Source organism: Nymphaea colorata, chromosome 5, assembly GCF_008831285.2.
Source record: "Nymphaea colorata isolate Beijing-Zhang1983 chromosome 5, ASM883128v2, whole genome shotgun sequence".
Taxonomy (NCBI): Eukaryota; Viridiplantae; Streptophyta; class Magnoliopsida; order Nymphaeales; family Nymphaeaceae; genus Nymphaea; species Nymphaea colorata.
In genome coordinates, this window is record NC_045142.1 from 23,005,302 (window position 1) to 23,016,987 (window position 11,686).

Consider the following 11,686-nt stretch of genomic DNA (forward strand, 5'->3'; position numbering starts at 1 on the left):
ATTTGCGGTCCTTGTAACAGTTTGTCCAAACTGCTTGCCGTTTTTCATACATTTTTATGTCAATTCTTATTCCAAAACGATTATGCCGCTGTTTTTAGATTTAATGATTAAACAATAAATACGTAAGTTCGTCAGATTTTTTCGAACAAAAATACAATGTCCTTTAAAGTTTAAACATATCGCTTTTAAGAATATATATTCTGAAGTTCATCTTCTAATGAAACACTTTTACATATTCACCAACTGAAATATTGTCTAAGTGTTTTATGAATATACATTTAATCTGCTCCAATCTTTAATTACTCCTTTTTCCATTAGACCCAAAGTCTAAGGCTGCATCAGCTTGCGCAATCACCATGTTTATGTAAAACTTGGTTTTGATGAAGGGCTTGAAAAATTTGCCTCCCACAATTTTTTTTTCAAGCAAAACTGATTTTTGCGTTTAAACAAAGTTTTTCGCTTGCTACCCAAACATCCAAAAAGAAGTTTACAAAATTGAGCTTTTAACTAGGTTTCCATGAAACTTGCTTTTTACCAAACCAATAATTTTAGGGTATCATCCAAACACTTTCTTATGTGACGTTTCATGGTTTGAAATTTTGATTGAAAAATGAAAATTTCATAATCATAATTTCTCCTTAAACTAGAATGAAATAAAAAATTTCAGGTTTCAGTTTTTTAATTTCGATAACAAATGACCCTGTTTATTTAATAATTTCAATTTCTTGAAAATAAACATTTTTTATTCTAAAAATTCATAATTGTGAATATATCAAACGCCCCTTTAAGGTCTTAATATTGTCGCCTACAAAATGACATTGCAGCTGGGGAACACTCTTACACTATTTGGATGAAAGGAATAGAAAGGATGAAAGAGAGAAAAAAAAAGATAAAAGAAAGCAATAAAAAGAAGAAGAAAAGAAAATGAAAGAAATTAAAGTAAAAACTTATTTGTATAGGAAGGAAAGAAAAAAAAAAACTATTGGTCACAAGCTATTTGGATTCAAATCAACTATTTTAACCCGAAAAAGTTAGTCGTTGGATTTGATATTCAAAACTTGGTGAGTGGGGATTTGCAGCTGGACAGACACCTGGATCTAGAACAGAAAACTCCGACCTTAAACTGAAACTACCCAAACCAGGATTCAGATTCAAATGGAGAAATTTAAGTCTTGAACCAAAAATTCAAGTACCATGAATCTAGATCCAGTTAACTCGGGCTTGAAAACTTTCAGGTCATGCAGCTTCCAAGCACAAGCAAATTCCTTTAAAAACTTATTTTTTAGCGGACTTTACAAAGCTTGACTCAAGCTGGTGCCAAGCAATATACGAAGCGAACCCATCTAGACTGGGTTCTTCTCAAGAGGGTTGGTACAACGGCTTGAGTCGAGAGCTTGTAGGAGATTAGTCTTCATTTAGAATGACAGGGGGCGTCAACCTCATACGCTATAAAAAAAGGGTCGCCAATGCGCAAGTTGAAACATAGTGGGACAACACTCTAAGGCTTCAGAAGCACACCCTATACCTTAGAAAGATAATAGGTTCAGTAGAAGATTGGGCTCTTTGCTGGTCAGTGAGTCTCCCATGCTCACTCATTCTAGGTTGGGCTCGGCTCATGTACAGTGTTACTTGGATAAGAAGTCTTAGTTATTATCATTACCATGAATGTTGTTTTGTCACTTCAGGTCCGCAAGCAAAGCTGGTTCTATGCGCCATACTGGTGCACAAATTTTTGGTGTGCTAGTATGATTAATGACAAAAGTACCCTTTGTTCACACAAAAAAATGTAAGTTTTTAGTATGATTAATAACAAACACATTGTTTTATGTTTTTCTGGTCCACTGTTTATGTTCGTCAGCAAATGAAAAAGTTGTGACAATTTCATAGTTTATACAAAATCTCATTATGTAGATTATCTCTACTTTTATAAATAAAACTTTATACATTGAAAAGTAAAGGTTTAACCAGTCTAATAAGAAGTGTGTTGCAAAAGGTTGTTTCAATTGTTTTAAGACATTTAACTCTTGGTTCAACTAGTGAGGGCATTGATAACTGCCTCGAGGGGCGTAGCTCAAATGGGCAGACTGGGGGTGCGTTATGTAGCGTGTCCCCAGTTCAACTGGCATCAGAGCCTATTCTCCTATACTAAATATGTACATGCATTTTGAAGCACGTGGATATCTCATGGCTTTGTACCGATGCAGTTCTAGACCCTAGAAGTAAGCAAAAAGATGGCGGGGATATGGTTTCATGTTTGAGTAGTGTGATAGTTGACAATGCTGAAAAAGGTTAGCCTTTTATAATGGTAGATCCAGAAATTTAAGCTAGAAGTGCAATAATTTAGAGTAAAATGAAAAAACCTATTTACAAATCAAGGAGATGTTATTAAAAAATTAAATAAACATCTCGTAAAGTGTAGATAACTATTTATGAGGCAAAATATCATCAATAAAAGTAGAGGATTTTGTAAAAAAAACAAAAATTAAGGGGCATTTTTTGGAACATTAAACCAAATTCAAGGAGCAGTAAAGGGCAATTTCATGGTACCCTGTCCTAAATGAAGCTCCACCTTTGGCCTCTTCTGAGTTATAGGACTCTAAAAATATTAATATTTGAAAGACTTTAGTTAGATCAAATAATTTTTTATCAAAGAGGGGAATCATTTCAACTTGCAACCAAAGAAAAGCCTCAGGCTATCTTTTATGTCATGTTGGTGGATCTACCAAGTTGATATTTGTTGAACTTTAGACCAAACATTGTTTACTTTTTGTTGGTGATTATTTTGGAGCAAACTTCTCAAAGTTTGGTGATGACCATCTAGAGAGAGAGAGAGAGAGAGAGAAAACAGTCACATCCATTATTATGATTCGCTCTGTATATAGCTTGCTTGAATAATAACATAAAGGAGAATATCACGTAACTCCACTTTGATTCACTCGTACTACTATCTTCAAAATAGTTCAGTTATGTCAAACTGTATCTCAAGAGGCCTATATATATATATATATATATATATATATATATATATATATATATATATATATATATATATATATATATATATATAAAGGAAACCCTGGGTGGGTTGAGATTCACCGCCCTTGTTTGCTTAGCCGCAACTGAGCAGCAGTGGTACTGTCAAAGAGAGACCAAGCAATGTGAGCAGCAGAGAACCCCTTTGTTGCATACTTCTGGTTCCTTTGCTTTCATCTTCTCTCATGTGGTCAAACACATTGAAGTTTCCTGCACACCAAAGAAAACAACCACTCGAGTGAGATTCTTTCTATAGCAAGTCTTTGTAGAAGGTTGAAAATTCAAAGGATACCTCATTTTTTTTGCAAGAAATTGCTCGTTTTCGTGTGAAAATGTTACTCGTTTTCATAGGGAAATGCTCATTTTTCTTATGAATTACCAGGAAAGAGCACACTGTTTGTTTGCATATTAACCCAGCATTTCAGCTACAAGGGAACATTACCATACCAAAATGTTCAAGCTGCTGCTATGTTCCCAAGCAGGACTGGTATTGGAAATCAAATATCAATGTTCTAATCGTCTAGACTTCTACTTTTCCTCTGGAAAACCTGATTTCCATAGGAAAATGCAACACCAACTTTTCCTATGTAGATGGACATTTTAGATATAATCTGGAGTTGGCTATATATAAATACAAGACAAACAGTACCTGCATTTTTCATATGAAAGTGGAGGTTTAAATGCCTCAAGAAAGTTCTGAAGTAGCTAGCGCGCTAGGTCTATGTGAGATGCTTATGATATGATCTACACACTGCACTTTTCACACAAGAAACTGGGTTTCTTAGGAAAATTCAGCCACAATTCCCTACAAAGCGTTTTAGGCATCATGGAAAACTCATCTCAGTGTGCAATTTGCTTGGAAAATCCAAGTGATCCAAATCTAGTATGTGCTCTTTAATGTAAACAAATGTTCTAAATATGGCTCCATTTCTATGCTTCACATTTGACATGTTTTCTGGATTTTCTGTGATAAACTTGATTCATGGACAGCCTAAACTCAATCATCTACGGATTATCCGGGATAAACGTAGAACTTACCTCTCCACCTTGAGTGGCCGCACCCATCATGAACGGTGTCCCTTATGTCTCGAATGGTGGCTCTGTTGTAGAACAGAAAGTTGTCCATGATCTGGTCCACACAATGGAGCACCAGATCGGTTTCCTCAAGGCAAGGTCCGCTGCAGTAGGCGTCGGTCTGGGCTTCCGGTATGTTGAGGTTGCCGCTTACCGATAACCGGTACTGATAGTCGCACCGGCTATAAACCTTGTGATACCATAAACATCATTAACAACAAAAAGAGAGGGAAAAACAGAGAAATTATGGCTCAAAGATCCCATCACATGTTCTAATCGCTAATTGGCGTAACTGGTCGGGCTAGTGGCTGGTATAAAGCTAGTCGTTGGTTCGATTTCCATAGTGTTAAGTTAAACCCTTTGCACACGCTGAAACATGTATTAGTTCACGTTACTAGGTGTGCGACAAAGTCTCTTACAAACAAAAAACTGCCTTCTATGTGTGTGAGTGTATGCATGCGCACATGCACATATGTGCATGTTTATGTGTATGTGGCCGCATGCATACATGTGTGCTGATAGTGTGTGTGTGTGCGCGCACGCACGAAGGCATGCATTTTCAATCTATGCAAATTATTGGCAGAACTCGAAGTTATGAACAGATTCACACTCATTCATAATAAGTGACACAATGCAAATGAAGTCAAACGTGCAGTTTTGCATTCTTCTTCCTTTTCCTTTCCTCTTTTGATTTGCAAGCAGGTGGTCTGGTGGGTGGGCGGATGGACGAACCTCTACCAGATTATGTCAACAGACATGTCTGACCACTTGCAAAGAACTAATTATATGGCCGATTATCTCGAGACAGTTAGTCTCAAAGGAAGGGGAGGAGATTGTCTCGAGACAGTTAGTCTCAAACCTTCTCCTCCACATAACTAGAAACTTTCAGCTGATGGGTAGTTACAAAAATGAATGGGTCTGCGGGGCGGCTGCCGCCACCTAGCTCCGCCACCGCCATTTATCATGCCCTTAATGGACATGTTTAAACCTGAGTTCTCTTTCTCTTTCACCAAGCAATGGGTAGTGCTACCAGTCTCAAGCCTTCTTCTCCACAGAACTAGAAACTTTCAGCTGATGGGTAGTTATAAAAATGAATGGCTCTGCAGGGCGGCGGCCGCCACCTAGCGCCACCACCGCCATTTATCATGCCCTTAGTGGACATGTTTAAACCTGAGTTCTCTTCCTCTTTCACCAAGCAATGGGAAGTGCCACCTGTATTAACCAATAACCATGTTTCTGGTTCGATTCTAATGGATGCTATCCTGATGATATTGAAGAGTGTTGATCTGCTTCTTTTCTTGGGGCTGATGCGCGAACACACACATGCAAAACTTGAAGAGCGTTAGTTAAATTGCTTACCACACGATCATCGAAGCAGGCCAATGCCCTGGCAACTATCTGGACCGGATCCTCCAGGCCATCGGCTGAAACTGCACGCTCAACCAAGAAATGCATGTGAGTTTACACACAGAAAAATGCATTTGTCTTCTGTCTTGGAACTTCTTCTTTTTAAGGAAAAAGAAAGCTAATTTCCATTAAGATCTGTAACAGCATACCTCCACAGATGCATAACTTAGCTATCAGAAGGAAAGCTACCTCAAACCAAAGAAGTCTGATGTTGGCAGGGGAAGCCATTCTCACAGAGGGAGAGAGAGAGAGAGAGAGGAAGATGTTTGGAAGCGATGCAGAGGAAGACTGGTGTGAAAGAGGAGCTCTTATATACAATATATTAGGACAAAAGCTTTGAAAAAAACGATTCTTCTCCAATCACACGAAACTGCTATAAAGAATGCCCAAAATTAATCACAATTTTGGTGCATGTATTATTGCTGGAAATCCAGGATTTGTGGGTAAAGTGAGATAGCGAACTAGAGAGATAGAGATGGTTCAACAGCGGAAGACACCCACGTCTGCAGCAGAAAACCAGGTGCTCACTTTAGTTTACTAATTTCAGAGGTGTACCATGGAAGACCCAGCATTAGTTACAGTTGAAAATTTCAGGAAGATGGCAGTTGGTTCACCAACTTCAACTTATTTTCTGAATAAATTTCTTTCCTTTCGATCAAACTCAACAATCAGAACAAGGCTGACGTTCTTTATGCATGAAGTTCTGCAATCTCTTCTTTTCTCTTTTTCACCTAAAGCAACCACCAGCAGAGGAATGAGCAGTTGAGTTGGGAAACCCCACACCCAAGTCCAGTTCTGGATTTCCTTAGTCGGATTTGGTGGCTGAGATTCAGATCCAACTGATAACCAGTGCTAGATTTGGTTTTGAGTTTTGAATCTGAACCCGAGTACTGCATCTGATAGAGGTCAATATAAATATGCTTGGATAAGCTTGAGTCAGATGTATCCTTGGTGGATCTTGGATTTTATTTAGGATCTCATCACCTAAAACACAGACAGTAATCTGATCCGATGAGGATTCATATTCAGTTTGTTTTCTGTTTTTGGACCAAGCTCGAAGGATCTAATTTTCGATCTGTTTGGTAGATCCAGATCATCATAAACTTAAACCTCTCTCAAAATATGCACAAGATCGATCGATCAGGCATTTTCGTTTAATGTGCATGGCTGCTTCATATCTTATAATCGAGAAAATAGACAGGGTTTGTTGCTAATTAATATGATATTTGCAAAAAACATCCTTTTCCGTTTTGTTAAATGGCTTCTCAAGACTGTCATTTAATTAGGAACATCAAGGGTATGTCTGATATTGAATCGGATCCATTGACATCCCTACATTTAATAAAAAAGAGTGGTTTTATTAAAAAAAAAAATGACACTTAGGCATGCTTTGGTTATACCACCAAAAGTCACATACCTTTTGTGCGAAAAAATTCACAGTTTAGAAAGACTATCTCATCAGATGGTATGAATCTGGAACATACCGCAGAAGATGAATTATTTAAAAAAAAATCATTGAATTAGTTATATTTTTTTACAGTTTTTATTTTTTATATTAAAACAAAATGATCAGCAGGAGACCTTTTGCCCAGATCTGCACTTTGTCCGACTCTCAAATGCCTCTTCGTGAAGTTTTCAAGCGTGAACTTATTTTAGTTCTCTTTATTAGTGGCGCTAAATAAGCCATATTTGATATGCACCTAAGCTTTGCTGGTTTCTTGAAAGAATGAAAGAAATATATATAGTTGCTGAAGGGAACTAGAAAGAGAAAGAGTGATGATGAAGAATCACGGATCAAGAAGACATCTCATCCAACAGTTTTCCAACAAAAACAAAGTAATCAAATAACCAGTGGTAGTATATACATTCATGCACACACACACATATATATATATATATATATATATATATATATATATATATATATATATATATATATATATATATATATATATATATATATATACCCAACCATCTAACCAAGGGTCGTCTATTATGACTGGAAAAAAAAATCATGAAAAAAATATGTACATGACGAAAATGCTATCACATTTTTTTTTTTAACTATCTATCATGATGGATTTAACTATCTATCATGATGGATTGAACTGCCCTATTGAATGATTGAGTGACTTTGAAAAGCCAAGTCATATATATATATATATATATATATATATATATATATATATATGCTTGTCCAAACCTTATAGGACACGGGCATTAGCTGCCTTATGTCCAAATTTAAATGCTTAAAAAAAAGGTGAAAATTTGACATGTAAATGTAATTTTATGATTTCCTTAAATTTGATCAATGTGAAACTCAGTTTTAAATAAACATCTCATCTAATTCAAATTTGGATTCAGTTTTAAATAAATATCCAATATTTATGTATTATGGTTCCTGTGAATTTGGGTTGAGCTTTCACTAAATATTCAATATCTGTAGAATAGGTAGACATCTGACATAATATATAGACTTTTCTTTATTTGCATTCAAATCCAAATATGTAGATATCTGATAAATTTAAAAAATTTGTCCAATTTAAATTGGATTGACATCTCTATACTTCAACAAGTGAGAATCAATTGGGACATGCTGATGGAGAAATTTGAGTATGATAATTAAGTGAATCTGGATTTAGTATGTAGTTCTGTAATCAAATCCACATCTGAGCCAAATTTTGGATTGGTGACCGAAAACAAAAATCAACCCGATTACTTATAAGAGGATTTGATCTTCCATTGCCGTGATATTCTTCTTAAAAAAGAGTGTTCTTCGAACATGAAAATCATGAACTGTAAACTGAAAATGAACAATTCTTTTCGACATCTTGGAAGAAACGAATAAAGTAATGTGGCATTATTTTGCCGATGCAATCATCTTAAAATTTATGATTCGGATCTTAAGTTAGTTTGTCCATGTAAAATATAGAGATATTTAATGTCTCATAAAAAAAAATTCTGGCTCTGCCATCGCTTTCAAGTCAAAAGTTCGTACCTCTCTCCTTCTCTCTCTCTCTTTCTTTCTTTCTTTCTTTCTCTCTCAACTTTTTTTTCCCTTTTTTTTCTATTATTTTTTCATGCCAAACTTTAAGAACAATGCCACCAAAAGCCTCACGCAACTGAACTCTTAGAAACAGCCGGTATTTTGGACATATATTGATTGGTAGGGAACAATAGACTAATAGACTGTTTAAATATCAAAGAAAAATAAGTGCCTTTTTTCTTTTTCTTTTTTAAATAATTTTTTTTTTTATCTGTTACTTTGTTTCTCCTTTTGGGTGAAGCCCCAAAGGTACCCCTCCCCCTCTCCCCACTAAGGGTGAACAACCACTCGAGCTTGACTCGTTAAAACTCGGCTCGTGAACGAGTTCGAGCCGAGTCATTCGCTTAACGAGTCGAGCTCGAGTTCACGAGTCGACTTGTTCAAATAATCGAGTTGATTTCGAGTTCAACACGTAACTGCCAAGTAGAGCTCGAGTCGAGTCGGGCTTGAACTCAACAAATGACGATGAATATCAATTATATTCAAACGAGTTTGTCGAGCCTTAATCGAGTCGAGCTCGAGCTCGAGCTCAACATATAATGATGAATATCAGTTCTATTCAAACGAGTTTGTCGAGCTTTAACGTCGAGCTCGAGCTCAACATGTAACGATGAATATCAATTCTATTCAAACGAGTTTGTCGAACCTTAATCGAGTCGAGCTCGAGTTCAACATGTTACAATGAATATCAATTCCATTGAAACGAGTTTGTTGAGCCTTAATCGAATTGAGCTCAAGCTCAACATGCAACAATGAATATCAATTCTATTCAAACGAGTTTGTCAAGCTTTAATCGAGTCGAGCTCAAGCTCAACATGTTACAATGAATATCAATTCTATTCAAACGAGTTTGTTGAACCTTAATCGAGTCGAGCTCGAGCTCAACATATAACAATGAATATCAATTCTATTCAAACGAGTTTGTTGAGCCTTAATTGAGCTCGAGCTCAACATGTAAGTACCGAGCTCGAGCTCGAGCTCGAGCCCAACACGCAAGTGCCGAGCTCGAGCTCGAGGTTTCATTAGTCGAGCCGAGCTCGAGTTGACTGAACTCGGGCTCGACTCGGCTCGTGTTCACCCCTACTCCCCACCTCTAAGGTCTTATATTGCATAAGGGTTACTTGGATAGCGGGCTGCCTTCAACTCACAGAGCACTACTACCTTTTATGATATAAGAAACCAACACCCACCAGAACCAAAGGAAGGACATGGTGTCTATCCGTACCCCATGTAGACCAGGTATACCATGCCCTTTGCCTTTGAGTTGTGGCTTTGTTTCTCTTTGATGTTTCTCTTTTATTTAATACTTTAATGTAACTTATCTCCCTTTCCCCTTAAATTTAAAGAAAAAAGGCATAATTCCTTTAACTTTAGATTCATCATGTCTCCCCTTCTTTATGCTTGGAAAGCACTTCTCTCTTTCCCTTCCTTATTATTTTCTTCTTTTTTTTTTCCCCCCTCATGTCATCACATGATGGGTGTCTTCTCAATTTGAGTGTGGGAACAAAGTCGAGTTCAAAGTCATGATCCATTGAAGATAATAGCAATGACGGTTTCAGTCAGTGTTGTTAGGGGCTTTGAACGCCTTGAAGCGCATGGAAAGCTTTATTATTATTCCTAATTTTTTTAACTTCAATATTCTTTCCCTCCTTTTACATAGGGATGGACTATGAGTCCAGCTACTCGCGCTCGACTCGTGAATGAGTTTGAACTGAGACATTTGCTTAACGAGTTGAGCTCGAGTTCATGAGCCGACTCATTTATATAATCGAGTTGAGTTCAAGCTCAACACGAAACTGCCAAGTCAAGCTCGAGTCTTGATCGAGTTTGTCGAACCTTAATCAAGTTGATATATTCAAACGAGTTTACGAGTTTGTTGAGCCTTAATCGAGTCAAGCTCAAGCCCAGCATGTAACGATGAATATCAATTCTATTCAAACGAGTTTGTCGAGCCTTAATCGAGTTAACCCGAGCTCAACACATAACAATGAATATCAATTTTATTCAAATGACTTTGTCAAGCCTCAATCGAGTCGAGCTCAACATGTCACTACTGAGTCGAACTCAAGTTGCTTCTATCGAGCTATTCTCGAGCTCGAGCGGAGTTTGAGCTGACTGAACTCGGGCTCGACTCGGCTTGTATTCACCTTTACTTTTACATCAATCCTCCTCTCTCTCTTTGGGTGGCTTGTTATCGCCACATCCTCAATTCGATTCCTCGAAGGTGCTATCTTGATAGTATTAAGGAATAGTGTTAATCTTGAAATTAAAGGTGTCATTATGAGGCCAAGTAGACGTTTGTTGTTCTCTCATCTTCTTCTTCTTCATCTTTTTTTTTCTTTTCTCTCTATTGTCATTCTTGCCTCAAATGGCTTAGTATAGTTGGTTAAGCCGATAAGCAAGTAAAAGACATATTATCAGTTCGATTCTAGTAGGTGTCACGGGGCAAGTTGGCTACGGCTATTATAATTATTGGGATCTACCGGGTATGGTTTTGGTTGTGGGACTAGGGGTGGGCATTGGGTCGGGCAGGGCCGGCCGGCCCCGGTCCGATATCCCGGGTCCCGGCCCAGCCCGTTTGACAATAAAAAAATAATTTTAAATTATAAAATAAGTTTTTAAAATATAAAATTTATTTTTTAATAATAAAATACATATTATTAAATTTAAAAATAAAAATATATATATTTTTTAAATGGTTAACTGGCCGGATCGGGCCGACCCGGGTCGCACCATCGGGCCCGAGACCCAGTTTTCCCAGCCCGGACTCAGGCCCGACCGGGCCGGGTACCCGACCCATTACCCACGCCTATGTGGGACTCTATGTATGTATGGTTGTTTGTCCTTTGCTTCTTGGTTTATCTATAAAAGCTGTGTTCTTTAGAATCATCTATGTATTATTTCACACATTTCTTAGCAAACAAGTAGCATGGTTTTAGGGGGCATTTAATTCGTTTGAAATTAGTGAATTTTTAAGAATTGTTATTTTAATTATAGAATAATGAAAATTGTTTTATCAAATAAAGAATTTTGATTCCCAAATCATAAACACATTCCAGAATTATGATCTTAGAGGGTGGAATTAAGATTTTAAAATTTTAGATTTCTTTCATCTTTCTTTAAGAT

The 11,686-nt window shown here is 37.0% G+C and overlaps 1 protein-coding gene across 1 annotated transcript; it reads right to left on the reverse strand.

The window, feature by feature from the left end:
- Window positions 1–3,059: 3,059 nt before the first annotated feature.
- LOC116254948 (uncharacterized) lies at window positions 3,060–5,816 on the reverse strand. The gene is made up of 4 exons (XM_031630619.2): window positions 5,664–5,816; window positions 5,467–5,537; window positions 4,072–4,297; window positions 3,060–3,243 (listed from the first exon to the last, which is right to left on the reverse strand). Exons 1-4 carry the CDS (start codon window positions 5,740–5,742, stop codon window positions 3,110–3,112), a joined length of 510 nt encoding a protein of 169 aa, XP_031486479.1. The 5' UTR covers window positions 5,743–5,816; the 3' UTR covers window positions 3,060–3,109.
- Window positions 5,817–11,686: the final 5,870 nt, after the last annotated feature.

Coding starts and splice junctions, on each gene's coding strand:
- LOC116254948 (XM_031630619.2), bottom strand. CDS start 5,742: ATGGCTTCCCCTGCCAACATCAGACTTCTTTGGTTTGAGGTAGCTTTC. Junction 5,538..5,663: donor TAAGTTATGCATCTGTGGAG/GTATGCTGTTAC, acceptor TTGAGCGTGCAG/TTTCAGCCGATGGCCTGGAG. Junction 3,244..4,071: donor CGGCCACTCAAGGTGGAGAG/GTAAGTTCTACG, acceptor TTTGGTGTGCAG/GAAACTTCAATGTGTTTGAC.